The sequence below is a fragment of the Xyrauchen texanus genome, chromosome 4 (assembly GCF_025860055.1).
Source record: "Xyrauchen texanus isolate HMW12.3.18 chromosome 4, RBS_HiC_50CHRs, whole genome shotgun sequence".
Lineage (NCBI taxonomy): Eukaryota > Metazoa > Chordata > Actinopteri > Cypriniformes > Catostomidae > Xyrauchen > Xyrauchen texanus.
In genome coordinates, this window is record NC_068279.1 from 27,436,553 (window position 1) to 27,459,146 (window position 22,594).

The 22,594-nt window shown below is 37.7% G+C and overlaps 1 protein-coding gene across 2 annotated transcripts; it reads left to right on the forward strand.

Moving 5' to 3' along the window:
* The first annotated feature begins 752 nt into the window (after nt 1-752).
* Nucleotides 753-22,313, forward strand: LOC127639745 (pannexin-1-like). Of its 2 annotated transcripts, none has more exons than XR_007970005.1 (7): nt 753-933; nt 3,197-3,333; nt 18,632-18,834; nt 20,752-20,957; nt 21,170-21,480; nt 21,681-21,784; nt 22,099-22,236. XR_007970005.1 is itself a non-coding variant. In XM_052121953.1 (7 exons), exons 1-7 carry the CDS (start codon nt 753-755, stop codon nt 22,182-22,184), a joined length of 1,287 nt encoding a protein of 428 aa, XP_051977913.1. In that variant the 3' UTR covers nt 22,185-22,313. The 2 variants fall into 2 exon arrangements, 1 of the variants encoding a protein (XP_051977913.1); XM_052121953.1 differs by having other exon boundaries at nt 21,622-21,784; nt 22,099-22,313.
* Nucleotides 22,314-22,594: the final 281 nt, after the last annotated feature.

Consider the following 22,594-nt stretch of genomic DNA (forward strand, 5'->3'; position numbering starts at 1 on the left):
GAAATTTCCCAACTTCAATTGTTAGAGCCTTTTTAATTTGTTTATATTTTCACTTCTTATTTTGTGTTGTTTACATTAAATTCTTCATTTTCTTTTTTTTAGGTTTCAGATTCATATGTAGTTTCATATGCACTCTGGGACAGAGAGCACTCAGAATATTTGATAAGGAATTTTTAGTCTAATGGATTATTTCCTCTGAATACTCCTTCCTGTGGCTGTGTAATTATTCCTGCTTATATTTTTCTAAAATAATCATAATTTGGGGGAAATTATGGTTGGACTTTGTTTCTCTTAAGTCACCCATTTTTTTTTTCATGGAAGTCACTTTTGGAAATGTTGGACTAACATACAAGGCATCCAATTCCAAATCTTTGCATAAAATTATTAATATACATGTATTTTTACATACATTTATATATATAAACAAATCTCGTTTTTTTTTCTCAAAGAAAAAAAATACTTTTTATATTAAATGAAATTTTTATTCGAAATGACAAAAAAAAAAAAAAAAAATATATATATATATATATATATATATATATATATATATATATATATATATATATATATATATATATATATATATATATATATATATATATATATATTTAGCTTAAAAGACCAGCTTTACTGCTGTCTTTATTTGATATCATCCTCGTAATATTTTTCTTATGTGTTTTCATTGTCTCATACTGGTTGGTTAACCGCCCACCGGAACTAGCGGTGCACTTGTCACATAATACATATCAACAATGGCTATAGCACACGTCGCGACAGAATATGTATTTTCTGATTTCTTATTGAAAGAACCGAGTGAATCGAAGTATAAAGGCGTGCGGCTGGAACTGGCAGTAGACAAACTGGTCAGTTTTATCGCGGTTGGGCTTCCTTTGTTACTCATCTCACTCGCCTTTGCACAAGAAGTCTCCGTGGGTCAGTAAAATATTTTATACCTACCGTAATTTTCGTAAAAGTAAATAAAACCCTGCTTAGAATTTGATAAATTATAAAAAGAAAGGTTGTCCTGTGAGTTGACGATCTCTTTATTCCGTACGTGGCTATATTCAATCCATCTTAAAACCGAAACGCCATTTAAAGATATTAGAGATTACACATTGGAGATACTCTCAAACTCATTTTGAAATATTATTTACGAAGCCCATTCGGGTATTTGGTTAGGCCGTTTCTCTGGTTTACTTTAGCATTTAATTTAATGAGCAATTGTTTGGGGAAAAAAACAACAACAAAAGACAAACACTTAGACACTTTATTTCCCAGTGTTTAGGTAGAAGATTTGATATTGGCATATTACTTTACAGATCGAAGCCCAGATTTTAACACATCGATTGAAACGGTCGATTACTGCAACAAAGAGACTCAAGCAAACCGATAATAAACGGGTTTTTGTGTAAACCCTGAATAGGCGCGTCAGTTCTGATGCAACAAGCGCAATGAGCGTTTACAACACAAAACGTATAATGTATTAACTATAAAGATCAATACAGTGATTTTTAAGCAAAAGGTAACGTCATATTTTGCAGACTGAATGAACTCTTGTTTTATTGCGCATGTTATCTGTCAATACTTTCTCCCGTCATATGGCGATGAACTATGGAAAGCCATAAGGGTCAAAATTCACGTGTTTTGTATCGCCATATTAAGCTTTGAAATGCTGTTTTCTAAACGCCATAAGGCCTTAAGTAATTCGCGTACAACGCAAATCAAGTGTTTAGCATTCAAAATAGATGCAAATTCACGGCGGGCTGCACAAATGAAGCGAATGGCGTGAAAACGCTTCATTTGCGCGAGTTGAATTGTTGTCACGAAAGCCCATCAACATTGAGATTGTCCGGATGTCACTGCCATAGTAGCAGAAGAAATCATGAAAAATGAATGAGAAAATGGTACTTAGCGGTTTGTGGGCACCCAGAATAGTATCACACAATGTCAACGTATCTGGGACTTCAACAACAGATACAGAGCAGCAATCGTTGTGATATCGGCCATGGTTGATGGCGGATAGATAAGTTGTCGTAGAAGCCCCATCCTCCTGTCCTTTTCCAGAAGAGAAGGGGGAATACTCGCGGGTTTGCGCGAATGCAAGTTTAAACACAAATTTAATCCAGGGGTCAAACTCGCGCGAGCATTGCGTAGCAAAATGTATTTTTCGCTTTGTATGTGAACGCACCATTAGGCGTTACATAAATGCTGTACACCGTTACGAGTTAAGTTAACGCATGTTATTTTAGCGCCTCACTTAACTTCATTAGCCCATTCATTTGCTCATGTACATAACTCCTCATCTATCTACAGCAAGTCGGAGGATTCAAATCATTAACGGCAACGAGAACCTTTGTTTCACATTGCAAACGCACATTAAATGACTGCAGCTGACTTATTTACTAACTTTAATTCATAAATTGGTATTCACTTAAGTACTGCAGTCCAATTTCTGTTTGTATTTTGGCATGTGTGCTCCCGTCCGCTGTCCATTTTTCAATAGTAATAGTACCCCTGGTTTCCAGATCAGAAACAAGTTAGCAGGCAAACACAGTGCGCTGCAGCCATGGAAGCCAGCAATACATGCATACATCTAGCCTGGATTGGTATTCTGCCATTGGTATTTTCCCTGTGGGCCGACGCACTTTGAGGACGATCAGGGGCAGACTGGCCATCTGGAGAACCGGGCCGGATGCGAAACTGGCCAAATGGCTGAATGACGGGGCCCCCCGGCTCAACAACTTTTGGGCCAGTTTCTATGTAAAATCCTGGGCTGATTTCTCTTCCCAGTCCCCACCCCTGGTTGTTTGCCCTGCATCTAGCTAACATTGACAGAGTTATAAATAATCCACATGAACTGGTTATAATTTGCAAACAGTAAAAATATTGCAAACGTATACATTAGATGATCAACTTGCAGTGTAAGGCTTGTCGATTGCCATTGTCAGTTTGCTCGTTCCTGTTGTGTGTCCTCAACCTGGCAACCTGCGTGAGCTTGGAGTCTGGGGAGGAGGGGGCGGGGGACTGCAGTACCCATTTGAAATGCTTGATGTCAATGTTACATATTGCTCCTATAAGTAGTAAGATATTTGTGCATGTAAGAGATGCATCATTTTAAACACAGCCCAAGTTCTTTCGGTTTCTCCTGCTATAAAGATTAAAAACTCTTTGCTTCATGTTATTCCTTCCTCCATAGGAACTCAGATCACATGTTTCCCACCCACTAACTTCTCATGGCGACAGTCTGCCTATGTGGACTCCTTCTGCTGGGCTGCAGTGGAGACCCAGCCCAGGGAGGATGGGGCTTACAGCGTCCCCCTTCGACTGCATAAGGTAATGTAATGAATTCTTAACTTGGGAGTAGGTCCAAGAGGTTTTATTTTTTGTATTTATTTTAATTTTTATTAATGCTTTCATTGACAAAATGAAACATTGACATCAAGCATTTCAAATGGGTACTGCAGTCCCCCGCCCCCTCCTCCCCAGACTCCAAGCTCACGCGGGTTGCCAGGTTGAGGACACACAACAGGAACGAGCAAACTGACAATGGCAATCGACAAGCCTTACACTGCAAGTTGATCATCTAATGTATACGTTTGCAATATTTTTACTGTTTGCAAATTATAACAAGTTCATGTGGATTATTTATAACTCTGTCAATGTTAGCTAGATGCAGGGCAAACAACCAGGGTATGATAGAAGGGTATGTAATAAAACAAACAATACATTGTCATAGAAAAGTGAGAATTCAAAGTCAATATATTGGGAGATAAATGTACAGATATCTTGCCAAAAAGTGCAAGAGTGGGGACATGTCCAAAATAAATGATGCAGGTCTTCTTGAGCCATTTGACAAAATGAGCAGTCCACATCAATGTCCTAGGTAAGCACCAAATTTTCTTCCAGTCCAGATTTGGAGTAAGGTTATTCCAATAAGGAACAACATTTGGAACAGAGACTATTTCTTTTTGAAACAGAGTACGTATAGCTCGGTTATTGTTTCTCAAGTTAGAGGAGAAACAGGTCTGGCCAACAGTAGTCGCACAAGGATCCAGTGGCAAAAAAGTTGGTACAGATACTATATAGTTTCTAAGAAGCATTAGAGCACCAGAAGGGATTGCATCAAACACTAAGACATATTCCTGCGGCGGTATAGGAATACCATACTTGTCTAGAAGTTCGGAGTATGACATTAATTCAACACTAGAATGGAGGAGCTGTTTAACCAGATAAACTCCATGGACAAACCAGTTTTCCAAGAACAATGATTTGTGTTTATAAAATATGTCTCTGTTGTTCCAGATGTAGTACTTTTGAGGGGAAAAGTTATGTTTATAAATTAAGGACCAGGAAAGAAGCAATTGTTTGTGAAAGTTTGATAGTTTTAAGGGGATTTTTTCCACATTGTAGCTGCAAAGTAAGAGGAACTTAAGACCTCCAAGCTTTGAAAACAGGTAGTTGTGAATAAAATTCCAGATTGAGTTTGGATTTTTTTTAAAACTGTTTTATCCAATTTATCTTAAAGGTATTGTTGAGGGTAGAGAATTCAACAATGTTTAGACCACCATTTACATAGGAGTTCATTAATACTGATTTTCTAACATAATGGGTTCTATTTCTCCATACAAAGTTATCAATGACCGTAGAGATCCGTTTGTTGACATCTAGAGATACGGCTGCATAAGTAAGACGAGATATGCCCTCAGCTTTGGTTATCAAAATTCTTCCTTTAAGAGAAAAGTCTCTTTGAAGCCATAAATTCCATTTTTCTGTACCTTTCCTACGACTGAGTTGAAATTCAAAGAGCATCTGGTGTCATTGTTTTTGTTAATAACAATTCCAAGGTAGGTGACGGACTCTTTCACTGGAATGGTAGAGATAGATGGAACGTTACAGTTTTTAAGGGTGAGCAGCTCACACTTATTGATATTTAAGAATAGACCAGAGGCTTTAGAGAATGTCTTAATTTTATCAATAGCAACTGAAACCTGTGAGGCATCCCTTAAAAATAAGGAAGTATCATCAGCTAGCTGACTAATGATTATTTCTTTTTCAGCTATTGTGATACCTTTCAAGGGGCTGGTCTTAATGAAATCAGAGAGTAATTGAGCACAAATCAAACAAGTATGGTGAAACAGGACTGACCCCTGCCTGACGCCGCGCTTTAGGTCAAATCTAGGTGAGGTGCCTCCATACAGTCTAATTGAACAATTTGCATTTTTATATATGGTTTTAATGACTGTACAAAAGTAAGTGCAAAAGCCAAATTTATCTAAGGCCTATAAGAGAAAGTTACCAATATGCTATGGCTCCAACACCAGAACTACATAGAGAAAAACTGAGCCTTAAGACACGATATGATTTATTATCAACAGAAAAAACAGAGCGTGATTTGGTTTTTGCCCGTGCTAGGTTTTATGAACATGGAGAAAAGGCAGGTCGTCTTCTCGCCCAACAGTTAAAAATTAAATCAGCATCCCAGCTTATTCCCAAGATTAGGAAAACTTGCCAAGAAATTACATTGGATCCTCAAGAAATTAATTCTACTTTTCAAAAATTCTATTCAGATTTGTATACTTCCGAATTTCCACAGGACGACACTCTTATGTCAACATTCCTGGCTAATGTAAACTTACCTTCAGTTAGACAAGATCAAAAGAGTAATCTGGATAAACCTTTACAACTTAGAGAGATAGAAGACTCAATCAAAGCCATGCAGAGCGGTAAAGCCCCGGGACCAGACGGATTTCCCGTCGAGTTTTATAAAAAATTTTCTTCAAAATTGTCTCCTCTACTTCTCAGTATGTTCAATAATTCTCTCGAACAGTCAACATTGCCATCAAGTCTTACACAGGCCCATATTACAGTGCTCCTGAAACCAGATAAAGACCCCCTGGATTGTAGTTCCTATAGACCGATTTCCTTATTAAATGTGGATGTAAAAATTTTATCTAAAGTATTGGCCTCTAGAATAGAGCATATAATTCCAGACGTTATTTCACAAGAACAGACGGGCTTCATTAAGGGACGTCACTCTTTCATCAATATTCGAAAACTTCTTAATGTTGTGCATTCATCTGCGCCGGAGGAAAGTCCTGAAGTGATTATTTCTCTGGACGCAGAGAAAGCATTTGATAGAGTTGAATGGAACTATCTATTTGCAGTATTAGACAAATTTGGATTCGGTTCAAAATTCACTTCTTGGATTCGCCTGCTTTATCATCAACCAAGGGCAGCTGTAGTCACAAATAAAATATGCTCACAATATTTCTCTCTGTCTAGAGGTACACGGCAAGGTTGTCCCCTTAGCCCTTTACTATTTGTTTTGGCTATAGAGCCACTATCATCAGTACTCAAAACCTCACAGTCTATTAGTGGTATTAAAAGAATGAATGTCGAGTATAAAGTTTCTTTATATGCTGACGATCTATTGTTATATATAACTAACCCGCTGTCATGTGCCTCTCAGATTGTGAAGATATTTAAAGACTACGGGGTCTTTTCAGGTTATAAACTAAACTTTTCCAAAAGTATATGCTTCCCTATAAACCATTTGGCAGATCAGATTATGGATACAGACTTGCCCTTTTGCATATCAAAATCAGGATTTAAATACTTAGGAATTAATATTACTCGTTCATACACTGATCTGTTTAAAGCAAATTACAGTCCCATACTTAAAAAACTTGAATCTGACTTCCAACGATGGAGTGTTATATATTTGTCTCTAGCTGGTAAAACCAATTGTGTTAAAATGAATGTGCTACCCAGATTATTGTATTTGTTTCAGAGTCTTCCAATTTTCCTGCCAAAGTCCTTTTTCAGTCAACTAATAGGTTGCTGTCTTTCTTTATTTGGGGTGGCAAAAACCAAGAATACGCAGAGAGCTTCTTGAGAGACCAAAAAGGATGGAGGATTGGCTCTCCGAATTTGTTAAATTATTATTGGGCAGCAAATTTACAAAAAGTCGTTTATTGGTTCCAGTCTCCACATACAGACTGGTGTGCAGCAGAAGCTAAATCATGCGAGTCAACATCACTTGCTGTGCTGATTACAATGAAGTTACCATTCTCACCATCGCAATTCTCCTCAAGTCCAGTTGTAATTTCGACTCTCAAAATATATAACCAGTTTAGACAAGCATTTCAACTCACAGATTTTTCCTTGGAAAGCCCCATATGTAATAATCATCTTTTCCCAGCTGCCAAGCTGGATTCTACTTTCAAGCAATGGCAGCATCTAGGCCTAGTTAAATGTAGTGACTTTTTTATTGATAATAATTTTGCTAGTTACAATGATCTTGTTAAAAAATGTAGTCTTCAAAACTCCGATTTTTTTCGATTTCTTCAGGTTCGTCACTTTATCCAAGCCCACTGCTCTGTGTTTCCACAATTGCCCTCTGAGTCGCGTTTAGATGTAGTTCTGAGGGTCCCTTCACACCTTAAGGGATCCATTTCAAAAATATACAACCTGATCATGTTGTTCCAAAATGTATCAATAGAAAAGATCAAAACAGAATGGATAGGAGAGTTAGGAATCGACATATCTGAAGACACCTGGGTTAGAGCTGTTGATCGAGTAAATGGGACTTCATCCTGTGCAAGACTCAATCTGATTCAAATGAAAGTTCTCTACCGTATTCATTATAGTAAAACAAAATTGGCTAAAATGTACCCAAATATAGATGAAACGTGTGACCGCTGCAAGGCATCAAAGGGAGATCTAACCCATATGTTTTGGTCATGTCCTAAACTGAGACAATTTTGGATTTCAGTCTTTGAGATTTTAAACTCAGCTTTTAAATTAAAAATTCACCCTAACCCAATAATGGCTTTGTTTGGAGTTAGAGGCTGATGACTTCCAAATAGCTAAAAATAAAGAGAATGCCCTGGCTTTTGCCACATTAATAGCTAGAAGAAGAATTCTCCTAGAGTGGAAATCACACAATCCACCTACCATGTCAGCATGGCTTAGTGATCTAATGATGTTTCTAAAAACTGAAAAAATTAAATATTTTCTCAGGGGATCAACCAGAACATTTTACAAAACATGGGACCCTTTAATAAACTATTTTGAGAAGAATATACTCCTCCCTCTTTAAAATGATTTGATTATTAAACAACCCCCCTCTTTATTGATTTATTATTATTATTATTTTTGTATTATTTTTTTTTATTTGTATTTTTTATTTATTTATTTATTTATTTATTTTTTTATGGTTTTTTTTTTTTGGGAAAGTTGTGTTGGGATGGGAATTTGTGGGTGGAAAATTTTAAAAAGCAAGACCTTCAATAGTGTTTATGTCACTGTATACTTTCAATGTACCTTGTTCTGATAAAAATAATAAAAAAAAAAAAAAAAAAAGAGAAAGTTGTGTTCGACTATGTCAAAAGCCTTGCAGAAATCTAGAAACAGTATATAGCATCATCATCACTAAGATCAGCATAATCAATGAGGTCCAGCACAACCCTGATGGTATTTTATATATGTGTATGCCTCATAAACCCGGTTTGGTTTTCATCAATATTTGGTCCAAAACAGCTTTTAATCTTTTGGCAAAAACTAGAGCTAGGATTTTGTAATCATTATTAAGAAGGCAAATTGGCCGCCAGTTGTCAATGCATAGTGGGTCTTTCCTATGTTTTGGAATAAGGGTTATAAGTCCTTAAAGGGTAACTAAACCCTAAACCAACTTTTTTTAGTTAATGTTCTGTAAGAATGGGGCTTTATTAGTACTGGTCATTGATTCAAGTAATTTTTTTGACATTTGTGTATAAAGTGTTTTAATTCTACAATATATGGTGTAAAAACGTCTGAGTGCTGCCCTCTTCAGGTTGAACGGTGGCTACTGCAGTTGAATTTTCCTATTGGCTGTTGCGGTACTTCGTGACGTAAGCGGTGACAGCTGACGTAAGCAGGTTCCAGCTCACCACGCCAGATTCATGTACATGTCGTCTTGCGACCGTGTGAGGAATAATAATAACATAGAGTCTGACAGCAGCTGTCAATTAATCCGTCGAGTCTCAGGTGCCCCCCATCCCCCGCTCAGCCCCGCACTCGGTTCGTTCCCTCTATCCCCGCCGGGGTCTGCCCACTTTTCCTGCATTTTCAAATATTTCTAGTGGGTGGAGTCAGACTCTGAGCAGGTGTTTAATTACCCTTTAAGATAGAGTGGGAGGGAGAGTTTGATTTTCAATGCTTTCTGTGTACACGCGGTGAAGGAAGACGGCAAATCGTTCTGCAAAAGCAATATCAAATTCAGAGGTTAAGCCATCAACACCTGGAGATTTGTTGAGCTTTAGATGATGAATGGCAGACAAGACTTCATCTGCAATTATTGGGCTATCATAAAGATCTTTTTGGTAATTCAAGGAAGACTTTGTTTGTTTGCTGCTTCCTCATTATACTGAGATTTATACATATTTTTATTAAAGGTGGAGCAGTAATTAGCTATCTTTTGGGGATCATCATTAATAACACCATTAATGCTGAATAGAGTTGGATTTATTGCGGGATCGTTCTAATTGGAAGAAATAGGCAGTGTTTTGCTCTCCTTCCTCTAACCATCTACACCTTGACCTCACAAAGGCTCCCTCTGCTTTTGCTCTGTATATTTCATTCAAGTGATTTTGCAGTTAAATTAAATCCTGTTTGTCATTTTCTGATAGATTTTATAGCATAATCTGAAAGAGAGCAGGTATTCTGGTAATTATCTTTTGTTTCTTCTGCTGTTCTGGATTTGGATAAAAAGGACCCGTACCTCTCTTAAGAATTTTGACACCTCAAATTTAAAGAGCTTCCAGTTTCTGGAAAATAATTTTTCTATTAAAGCCTTGTTCAATGTTTGGACCTTCTTAATTACTCGGTCATGTTTTAGAGTTATTAAGTTTCCAATAGGAGCCTCTTAATGATTGACTAGCTTTGGATCTAAAAGAGATTTGGAGTGACAAAGCTCTGTGGTCTGTTAATGGAGTGTTAGTATATCAACCACAATGCTATTACTATTTAGGTGGTCAGACATTAACCAATAGTCAATACGTGACATTGAAGTGCAAGCCTTATTAATCCATGTATAGAGTTTAACATTAGGATTTTTTTCCCTCCATATGTCTATCAAGTTGAATTTTTGCATGAATATCAACAAATTGGAAGATGAGGAATTTATTGAATTTGGAGGCCATCTGTCTAAGGAACCATTTAAAGCAATGTTGAAGTTACCACAAACCAGAAGCAGTAAATTTGGGTATTTGGATAACCAATGTAAAAAACGGGATTCTAAAACATCAAGCAAAATGTAATTTTCGAGTCTATATATGTTGGTAAGCCGGAGAATTTTGTTATCAATATTAAGAATTAATAACATGTAATGGCCATTGGGGTCACTTTCTGAGTGCAAGACATCTCCATCAAAGTTATTCTTTAAGATAGCAACCCCTGCAGATCTTTCTGAACAAGGCGACAACCATATGTCATTTCCCCACTGAGTTTTCCAAAAGGCAGCATCATTTACCACTGAATGTGATTCCTGAAAAAAGTCTCCTGGCATTGAGAGAAACAACTGATAAAGACAGTGTAATTAGTATTCAATTAAGTAACTTGAACAACAACAACAAACAATTTTCATCCCTTAAGAAAACAAAGTCAAAACAAAGGATTTTAGACTAAACCAACCGGGAATGACCTTATACTGGTTACAGGCCCAACAGTTTTAAACGGAATTGTAAGCCTACCTATAAACAGTGTTTATGCAAATTTTGAATCGTGACTACAGATGACCATCAGGGAGGTCTTGTAGTGTTCATCTGAGCCGGTGTCGGTTGTGCTCATAGTGGAGACAGCGGTGGGCGTATCTCCTTGCCTTCTATTATCACGCGAATCCCAGCGAAGTGATCTTTCTTTCCTTGTTTCTTGGCAGCATCGATCAATGGCCAAAATTTCTCCCGAATAGCTTTGTCAGCCGCGGTTATATCTTCTGTAAATCTCAGGTTATTCTCTTTGAGGAAGCTACATCCCTTTGCCATTCTCCACACCAGGTCCCACGCCGATCTGTTGGAGAAGCGGATGATGGTCGTCCTCGGTCTCTTCTGCGCGTCGTTATGGCAACCCAGACGGTGAACAATGTCAGTATTTTCTCTGATCTTTTCCTGCGTCTCCCCGACAACAGCGCAGCAAATGTCAGTAACATTCTCCTTTATGTTTTCTTGCTTGTTCTCAGGGATACCATGGAGTCTGAGTTTCCATCTGCGCTGGTACCTTTCTGCCTCGTTGATTTGAACTTCTGGATATTATTCTCCCACGTGGGCTTTGTCGATCTCAAGTCTGTTTTCAAGCTTTCATTCTCAGTAAACACAAAGTCAATGGACTTTTTCAGGCCTTCGATGCTGACAGTGTTATGATTGATCATGCTCTCCAGGTTATCAGCTTGCACGTTGATAATGGCAGCAGTGTTGTCTTGCAAATCAGTAAGAGTTAAGTCACCTTTGAGTCTCTTTCCCTCTGGTTTGGCAGGGGTATCTGGGTCGGACTCTAGCATGGGTGATAGCTCTGGGCTCTGACTGCAAATGTTGGAGAAAGTATAGTCATGTTCGCAGGGAACATGGGCAGTAGTTGTAGAACGAGCCTGGACACCAGTTGTTACAGCAGATGCCTTCGCGAACTTTTGTTCTCTTCACGTTTTTGGTGGATACAATTTTTTATTTATCTTTACGCTTAGCGCCGTGCTCAGACAAAGACATGTTGCAAGTTAGCTTAGCCGGAGATAAGCAAAGTTGTGGTTAGCTGGCTACAGTGCTCAGCGGTCTCTGATGAAAGTTGCAATGTTGGCAAAGCACTTTCCCGGTGAAGTTAATCCATGCGATACAGATACAAATGGAGTTTGGAAAGAGGATAATAAAGGATGAAAATTGAAAACACCAACTCGGCCACAAACTTTTGCGACTTTACTAGGCGCCATCTTGCCCACCTCCTAGGTCCAAGAGGTCCTCACTGTGGACTGTAGCACGATGACATAGTGAATTTCATATACTACGTCATTGACATCCATTACATAGTGGATTAAATCCATGTTTTAATGGATTTAAAACATATGGAGCCGTGATATACTGGATGTTTTTAATGCAAACATTTTATTCGGCATGTACAGTATGTAGCGTTATGTGTAAATAAAAAGTGATAGAGTGCAATAATGACTGTATATCCTTAAACATTTTTATGTTTATAATATAGTATATCATATTAATAACTTTTGAGCTTCTGGGATTTCAGTCATCTAAAGATTATTGAGAGGATGCTGACTATTTGGAGTGAATTTGTTTGGAATGGATGAGAACTATTAGGCTATATGTTTTTTGATTTTTTTTATTCTGTTTCGAGAACATATACAGTCATATTTCTTCTTTAAAATGATTTGGGATTCAAATCTTATTTTAGTATAGCATGTCTTAAATACTTATGATGACAAGAATAAAAAGAAGAAAATGTTTATCTTTCTGCATCCTGCAATGGTTGATTACAATATGGCACAACTACAGCCGTGGTCAAAAGTGTTGGGAGTGACATACATTTTGTGTTTCACAAAGTTTTATGCTTCAGTTGTTGTGGTGTTGATTCACATTGTTTCTAGATTATTGTGCAGAGTGATCAGATGCATTTTAATTAATTGCAAAAATCTTCATTGGCCAAAAAAATTTACTTTTATCACAAAAACCCACATTTCACTGTTTTTTGGCACTGGCGAAAAAATTACCAGCTAACATAATTTCACTAATCATATCAGCAGCACCTGGGAAAGTGTGAACAAGTACTAGTCAGGTGAAATCACTCTATCATTCTGATTGGATTATAAGAGCAGACCTATTGCTATAAAAGGAGGGAAGAAGTGCTTCCAATCATTGTGTTCTTGTTAGCAATGTTTACCTCTAAAGTAAGACTTGCAGCCATCATCACTTTGCATCAAAATGACCTCACATGCAAGGAAATTGCTGCAAAGAATATTGCACCAGAAAGAACCATTTACCGGATCATCAAGAACTTCAAGGAGAGAGGTTCAACTGAAGTGAAGAAGGCTTCAGGACATCCCAGTGTGTCCAGGAGTCAGCTACGGAATCGTGTCACCTCCAGTGCAGAGCTTGCTCAATATTGGCAGCAGGTTGGTGTGAGTGCATCTGCACACACAGTGAGGTGAAGAATTTTGGATTATGACCTGGTGTCTAGAAGGGCAGCAAAGAAGCCACTTCTCTCCAAGAAAAACATCAAGGACAGATTGAAACTCTGCAGGAAGTACAAGGATTGGACAGCAGAAGACTGGTGCAACGTTATTTCCTCTGATGAAGCCCCCTTCCGACTGTTTGGGACATCTTGAAATTCGATAGTCGGGAGAAGAACAGGTGAACGCTACCATGAGTCCTGTGTTGTGCCTACAGTGAAGCATCCTGAGGCCATCCATTTGTGGTGTTGCTTTTCGTCCAAGGGAGTGGGCTCTCTTACAATTCTTCCCAATAACACTGCCATGAATAAAGAATGGTGTCAAAACGTCCTGCAAGAGCGACTTCTCCCAACGATCCAGGAGCAATTAGGTGATGATCAGTGCATTTTCCAGCATGATGGAGCACCATGTCACAAGGCAAGAGTGATAATGAAGTGGCACAGAGATCATTATATTGAAATTTTGGATCCGTGGACAGGCAACACCCAGGATCTTAATCCCATAGCGAACCTGTGGTCAATCCTCAAAAGGCGAGTGGACAAACAGAAGCCGAGCACTAATAAGGCAAGAATGGATCGCCATCAGTCTGGATTTGACCCAGAAGCTGATATCTAGCATGCTAGAGTGAATTGCAGAGGTTATGAAGAACAAGGGTCAACACAGTAAATATTGACTCTTTGCATATATTGAATGTTTTTGTCAATAAAAGCCTTTCAAACTCATGAAATACTCATCATTGTTTTCCAGTATACCATAGAAACATGTGAAAAAATTATCTACAAATACTGAAGCATCAAATTTGCAAAACACAAAGTTTATATCACTGCCAATACTTTTGGCCACGGCTGAAGTTTGTGGAGATAAAATACAAAACAATGCAAATATCCAGTATTTCAAATAAACACCAAACTTTGAAGCTGCCAGAGAGAAAATAACATTTGGTATATGGATTAATTAAAAAATTAAAACTTATACAGACACCGGCTAATATAACCTGTCAAACTAAATTTCATATAGGCTATATGCCACACTGACATCACTAAATAATATAATATGTAGCTGTGTTCATGCACATTATAAACACTAGTATGACATTGAGGTCAATGTCATAGTGGATTATATCCACTACGTCATCATGCTGCAGTACGACCATATGTCTCAGTAGGGATGTGATGGAATCAAATTTTCATATCACGATAATTGACCCTTCGCTAAGCTCTGCCACCCTTAGTTATGGTTGCTTGCACTGACAAGCTCTGCAAAGCGCCCCATTGGAAAGAATGAGAGATTGCCTTGAAGGACGTGGTTTTTGTCAAAATATTCTCATATATGGAATGGATAATATTTTTACATGGGCTGGTATGAAGTGACATTTTAATACATATTTATCTGAAGTTTTTTGTAAAATATATTGTTAATTAACACAGTAATTTGATTACAAACTGTGGAGACTGTGAATCAGATTCAAGGCAAACTATTATTATAGGCACTTGAAAAGATAATTTTTTACTTAATAGTTATTACACATGTAATAACATTAGCGTAAGTGAACAGAACTGTTACAGTTCATAACACACATCTCATAACACACTCATTTTGATGCCGTTAACTGTTTATTTACTATTGCTTTTACTATGACTTGAATAAATGCATAAATATATTAACATCCATTTATTAGCTTTATTTTACCTTAGAGCAAATGTAGGTGTCGTTTCTGGTGTGTTATGATTATTTGGGAATGAGGGCTGACACATAATCCATAACATGCTCTTCTCCAGATTTTATTTTAAAGATTATTTTAAAAGAGAAGTAAAAACTATGGATATTCTCTCTGGGTAACTGGTTTCACTATTACAAAGGACCTGGCAACAACTTGTTTTAAATTTTTTCTTTTATTTTGATAACATTCCACTTAAAAGTACTCAAACACATATTACTTTCATAGGATCTCATTGGAAAATAGCAAATGTGTGTCAAAGTAATGGAGGCAGGGCAAAAGTTGCTAAAACAGGATTGGTCAGAAGCGCTTTTAAGGCGGGGCTTAACGAAGGTTAAATTGCTTAAGCATTTATCACGGTATACGGTATTATCACAGTATTGTATTGAATTACAAAATTGGTTGAAAGATAAATAAACTTTATTGTTCTTAATTACAAGATTTTGTTCATCTTCAGTTTATTTTCATTGCAAATGAAAAGGTAACAACAATGGTAACATTTTGAGGGAAGCGTTTAATTGAAAAAGAAACACAAATTTGAGCGATTCCTTGTAATTTGTTATGTCTTCCTGTTACTGTAAGAGTTAAAGTGTTGGGAATGTTGATTTATTGATGGAAATGCTACAGTGCATTCAGAAAAATCTAAATAATTTGGTTTGTAGTGTAAGGCTGACATCAAGAGGTCGTAATTGTCAAAGAAGTCATAAAAACTCTCACACAGAAGAACATTTTCACACATCAACACATCCTACTGAGCAAGGACAATAAAACACAAATCTCACATCTGACCTCTATCTAACCTCAGGCCAATTTAGGCACAAACATCTGTTTGTTAATGAGGTATGTCCCCAGGACTTCCAAACCTAACCACTCCCAAAATTCCCTTTGTTCATGGTTTGGGTATTTAAGGAAATGTGACACATTGTGCAGGGTTCTCTGTAGTCAAACGATCCCACACAGTTTACTGTGTGTAGTTTACAGGTCCTTCTCAAAAAATTAGCATATTGTGATAAAGGTCATTATTTTCCATAATGTAATGATAAAAATTAAACTTTCATATATTTTAGATTCATTGCACACCAACTGAAATATTTCAGGTCTTTTATTGTTTTAATACTGATGATTTTGGCATACAGCTCATGAAAACCCAAAATTCCTATCTCAAAAAATTAGCATATCATGAAAAGGGTCTCTAAACGAGCTATTAACCTAATCATCTGAATCAACTAATTAACTCTAAACACCTGCAAAAGATTCCTGAGGCTTTTAAAAACTCCCAGCCTGTTTCATTACTCAAAACCGCAATCATGGGTAAGACTGCCGACCTGACTGCTGTCCAGAAGGCCATCATTGACACCCTCAAGCAAGAGGGTAAGACACAGAAAGAAATTTCTGAACAAATAGGCTGTTCCCAGAGTGCTGTATCAAGGCACCTCAGTGGGAAGTCTGTGGGAAGGAAAAAGTGTGGCAAAAAACGCTGCACAACGAGAAGAGGTGACCGGACCCTGAGGAAGATTGTGGAGAAGGACCAATTCCAGACCTTGGGGACCTGCAGAAGCAGTGGACTGAGTCTGGAGTAGAAACATCCCCGCATTCCCCAGGTCAAGCCACTTTTGAACCAGAAACAGCGGCAGAAGCGCCTGACCTAGGCTACAGAGAAGCAGCACTGGACTGTTGCTCAGTGGTCCAAAGTACTTTTTTCGGATGAAAGCAAATTTGGCATGTCATTTGGAAATCAAGGTGCCAGAGTCTGGAGGAAGACTGGGGAGAAGGAAATGCCAAAATGCCTGAAGTCCAGTGTCAAGTACCCACAGTCAGTGATGGTTTGGGGTGCCATGTCAGCTGCTGGTGTTGGTCCACTGTGTTTTATCAAGGGCAGGGTCAATGCAGCTAGCTATCAGGAGATTTTGGAGCACTTCATGCTTCCATCTGCTGAAAAGCTTTATGGAGATGAAGATTTCATTTTTCAGCACGACCTGGCACCTGCTCACAGTGCCAAAACCACTGGTAAATGGTTTACTGACCATGGTATTACTGTGCTCAATTGGCCTGCCAACTCTCCTGACCTGAACCCCATAGAGAATCTGTGGGATATTGTGAAGACAAAGTTGAGAGACGCAAGACCCAACACTCTGGATGAGCTTAAGGCCGCTATCGAAGCATCCTGGGCCTCCATAACACCTCAGCAGTGCCACAGGCTGATTGCCTCCATACCACGCCGCATTGAAGCAGTAATTTCTGCAAAAGGATTCCCGACCAAGTATTGAGTGCATAACTGAACATAATTATTTGAAGGTTGACTTTTTTTTGGTATTAAAAACACTTCTTTTATTGGTCGGATGAAATATGCTAATTTTTTGAGATAGGAATTTTGGGTTTTCATGAGCTGTATGCCAAAATCATCAGTATTAAAACAATAAAAGACCTGAAATATTTCAGTTGGTGTGCAATGAATCTAAAATATATGAAAGTTTAATTTTTATCATTACATTATGGAAAATAATGACCTTTATCACAATATGCTAATTTTTTGAGAAGGACCTGTATATCAGGTAATGGCAATTTGTATTTCTTAGGTTTTGATCAAATGTCTAAATTTGACTTATCACTGTCTAACTGGAATTGATTAATTTATTATGTTACCTGGTCAATAAATTGTTACATTTGAGTTTATTCTGATTTACTCTGAAACTATTGTCTTTAGTAGATTACGTTAAGTCCTTGTTTCCGCAAACCTTCGACCAGGTTAGCAGCGGACTAAAGCCAGTTGAGTTGAGCATGGGGCACACCAACTGAGACTTTAGAGCTCCCACTAACTAATAGGCATTATTTCTAGCGTACTTAGTGTGTACAGGCTCGATAGGGAATTTCCGTTTAGTGTCGACCAAGCCTAAATAGGGTTAAGTCTAAACCTCTGGTTATTGTAATATTTTCTAGTTAAGTGTACGTAGGAAACTATGGCATGATCATATAAAACTACTTTAACTTGGGTATGTTGGTCTATCTTTGTAAATGTAGTGGTCATAACCTCTGGGTAGAAATGTTACTCTAATTAAGTGTTTACTATCTAAGGGGACTAAACAAAGTACTTGTAGATAAAAGGGCAAGCAGGAGCAGCCATCTAATTAGTATTTAGTCAATTACTGTTTTAATGACTAAATTTGTGACCGTGAGATCTGCGTTCACGGGTGGCGCGAGACTCTCTAAGCGACAGGAATCCGAATGAACGAGCACAATATAAAATAGTTAAATATGATGATTCAATGTTAAATCAAATTTAATAATAATAACTAATATTAGAATATGAATATATCCTTAGAAACTTTTATAATTGGAGTCAGATAAAATAAACGAGGATCTTAAAATGAATAATATAGTTATGTAATTGGAATTAAATAACTTAAACTGAACGCGCACGATAAGACAGAACATGCAGGAGACCTTCATCCACGCTGTTGGAAGCCGCCATTGGACCAATAGGTGGACCCCCTTACAGTAGGTTATTTAGAATTGTTCACCATATGAAGTGCTCACAATAACAATATTGTGCATGTTAATTATCACAGTATACCTTATTATTGAATATCGTCCAACATCTACTTGGGAGTGCCCTTCAGTCTCATTGATGATTCACAAACACCCTTATGAGCAGGGATATGTCAAATTTGCTTGTTTCTCCTCTCATTTGTTCTCTGTTTCTTTTCCTGCAGTTCTTTCCTTATATCCTTCTGTTGGTCGCAATCCTCATGTATATTCCTGTTCTCTTCTGGCGTTTTATGGCTGCCCCTTCCCTCTCCTCTGACCTCAGTTTTATCATGGAGGAACTTGACCGTTGCTATAACCGTGCCATCCGCCTTGCCAAGAGCCTAACGTCCAACCTTGAAGGCAAAGACATGGCAGAGGACCCACACAGGTACAGTGTGAAATTGTTGAATAGTACATCTCACGCTAAACTTATTCAATAAAGAAAACATGAATTCTACATGTTTTCTTACCATTTTAACCCTCCCATTGTTGGTGCCTGTGTGCTGCCTATTAATCTGCATAATCAATAATATATTGTATGCATTCAAAGCAAAAGCTTGAATTTACTTCACCTTCGAAACTGTTATGAAGGCTTGGTTGTTACACATTTCAACTCTTGTACATGTTAGGGTTCCCTCCCACAGCTAGCCTGTGAGATTTGGGATCCACTCAATGCTAGTCATTAAAACAGAATTACTTAAAAGAATTTAAAAAAATCAAGGACAAAATTGTAATTTGTATTCTGATGGGTCCAGCAAGTGTGTCAATTTTAAACACACCAAGTTATGTGGCAAAATCAATGAGAAAAGAGAGTGAACATCTCTTGTTGGAATGTATAATGCATTCATTAAATAAATAATCTGAGTTAAATGCAAGTTGTAAAGTTGTATTAATTAACATTAGTTAATGCACTTTGAATGCACTAACAATGAACAACTTTACAGCGAATAATTTTGTTAACTATCGTTATAATTAATAAAGGCTGTTCATTGTTTGTTCATGATACCTAATTCATTAACTAATGTTAACGAATGGAACCTTTTATGAAGTTACCAAAATTACATTAATTGTGAATTGCTAACATTTATTTGTTTTGAAACAGTTATGAATAGTTCTGTTGTCAATATCAAAAGGTCATTGTGATCTATCCATTACAAGAAAAATATATCCATTACAAGCTCTAAAACTGCTCCAGTGAGAGATAATTTATCATCTATGATTTGTTTACTGTCTTTGGTGTTTCGCAAATTAAGCAAATGCGTGAAGACACTGTGCCGTTATGGTTCAAATATGTGTGTTCGACTTCATGCAGAGCTGCGCAGAATGATCGGCACTGGACTTTAAGCAGTGCACGTCGGTAAGAAATGTTTTTTTATTTTAACCGGCGCCGTGTCACCGTGACGTTCCATCAAAGTACATCGAGAGCAGCCAGCTGATGCAATCGCTGCAGTTACTCCAGAGGAGCTGCACAAGCACTGATGATGACACAGCTCATTCAAGATTGGCCAGACTCCTGTTTCATGGGCTGCGGCTGCAATTGCATACTTTACATACAACACTTACTACTTCTGCTATGCCAGTAATAAGAGTAGTAAGGTAGTATGCCAAGGTGTTTATTCTGACACCTCCAGTTTGGCCAAAAATATTATAACCAGAAAAATTAAAGCAAAGTCATCAGAATTGCAAACAAAATCATGTTTTCCTTGGTTATATTACTGTTTTTTGTGCTCTCTGACAATTTTGCTCATATTTTAATTATAGTTTTTGTACACTTACACTGTATTTTCTTTGCTTTTATTTCCAAGTTCTGCATTTAATTTTCTGAAACTTGTGAGTAGTTTCATGTAAATCAGGGGGCATTTTGCATCCCTTTTGTTCCACTAGTTCTTGATTGATAACTCCTCCTCTAGCTAATCATTCGAAGAGGGGCGGTGACGTCCTTGCCACAAGTGCTGTTGAATGAGCTTGTATTGAATCTGGAATATTCCTTTAAATTCACTAAATATCCCACCTTAAATAAAATAGTGTGTTTTGTCACAGAATATTATTACTCTTTCCAGTTTTTTCTTGCATGAATGCTGACTATTTTGCTATTCCGAGCTAACTTTGATCTTGTTTTTATCTTGAAGCTCAGCTCTAACCCAAAATCTTAACCTATCCTTATCAATTTTAGCCTGAATCTAATCTCAAATTTTTCTCTCTCCTCTAAATTTAAATTTTTCAATTTCAATTACTTTATTGGCATGACTATATGTTACACTGTTGCCAATCAATCTCTCTCTCTCTTTCTCTCTCTGTCTTTCAGTGGTCTTGAATTGACTGAAGGTTGTTTTAAATACCCTCTGGTAGAGCAGTACCTAAAGACAAAACTTTCTTCATGGGCTTTGGCTGCAAAATATCTCCTTTGTCGGGTTTTAACACTCCTCACTTTATTGCTGGCTTGCTTTTATCTGACCTACTACATCTTTTGGGTGTCACCCAGTGACCAGTTCTACTGTAATCTGCGCACAGGTTTGTGTTACATCATGATAGCACAGTTGTGTCTGTCTTTGTGTGTATTCACATGTATCTGATGCACCTTATTAATGAAGTATGACCAGATCAATATATTAGAGTGAAACTGTGTCTCTTAATCTGGCTGGTGTACTAATGATTTGCTGGTGTTTGTATACTGAATTGTGTGTTTTTGTGTGTGTGTGTGTTTGTGTGTTTGTTGTCTCCAGGTATATTAGTAAATGAGAGTGGGATACCAGATGCAGTGCAATGTAAGCTTGTAGCAGTAGGTGTGTTTCACGTCCTAAGTTGCATTAATCTGGCGGTATATATACTGTTAGTACCTGCCGTGCTTTCCGCTGCCCTCCAGCCTGCCCGCCAGCACCAGCGTGCTCAGTTCCTCCGTCCCTATTGCCTACTGCCTGCTTTCGGTCATGCCCTGGATTTACAGCCGACTACACGGCGCTATGATGACCTCGGTATCTACCTATTGTTCTTGGAGGAGAACTTGAGTGAGCTCAAGAGCTACAAATGTTTGCAGGTGAGTGTCTAGGTGTGTTTAAATGTGATTTAATTTCTTTTTCATTTGATTATACAACATAATGTTTGAAGGTGTATTAATTCCCAGAACTGGATGTTGTTATCAGTGACTGAAAACAACATATTTGGGGTGTGTATGCAGGTATTAGAGCTGCTGTCAGTGGGAGGGGATGCAGCGTTTGACATCATGTGTCTCCTTAGGACTCTGGGACAAGTGAGGACTGACATGGTGGACAGGAAACAATACCAAACTGTCGATGGAAAGACTCAGTCAACTAAGACAGAAGTCTCCTCTGAACTAAAGGGTAAGTGTGACATCAGTATGTGAAGATCAGAACATCATGTCAAGTCCAGTTTTCTGCAAGACTAATTTATCATTGTTGGATAATTTAACAACAGTATGATGTTGGTTTATTAAAATAAGTAGATGTTTTTATTATTATTAGTATATTTAAATATTTTTCTTGTTTTTCATTTTTAGATGTGAAGGGAATAAACACTGAATCCATGTCATGTTTTAAGTCAGAATACAATTAAAAAAGTACAATAATAAATTATTTCAGTCTTGTTGAATGAACTCTTGCTAAAGCTTCTCATGTGAAAATATGTTTATCTCTAGACGTCTCCTCTGTTCTGCTGGATGATGGAGTACAGACAGCAAAAAGCTGCAGCTCTGTGAAAGATGTAAGACACAGGGTGGTTTGAGATATATATATGCATACATACACTCACCAGCCACTTTATTATGTACATCTGTACATCTACTTATTCATGGGATTATCTAATCAGCCAATTATTTGGCAGCAGTGCAATGCATGAAATCATGACGATATGGGTCAGGAGCTTCAGTTAATGTTCTGAGTATTTCTGTAACTGCTGATCTCCTGGGATTTTCATGCACAACAGTCTCTAGAGTGTAAAGAGAATTTTGCAAAAAACAACCAGTGAGCGGCAGTTTTGTGGATGAAAATGCCTTGTTGATGACAGAGATCAGAGTAGAATGGCCAGTCTGGTCCAAGCTGACAGGAAGGTGACAGTGTATCCCAAATAAACACAGTGCTTTGCAGAAAAGCATTACTTAACATACAACACATCGCACATTAAGGTGGATGGGC

What these genes read in the sequence shown, in the direction of transcription:
- LOC127639745 (XM_052121953.1), top strand. Translation starts at nt 753, where the DNA reads ATGGCTATAGCACACGTCGCGACAGAATATGTATTTTCTGATTTCTTA. An exon ending in TCCCCCTTCGACTGCATAAG is followed by an intron (nt 3,334 to 18,631) that starts GTAATGTAATGA and finishes CTTTTCCTGCAG; the next exon opens with TTCTTTCCTTATATCCTTCT. An exon ending in CTACTGTAATCTGCGCACAG is followed by an intron (nt 20,958 to 21,169) that starts GTTTGTGTTACA and finishes TGTTGTCTCCAG; the next exon opens with GTATATTAGTAAATGAGAGT.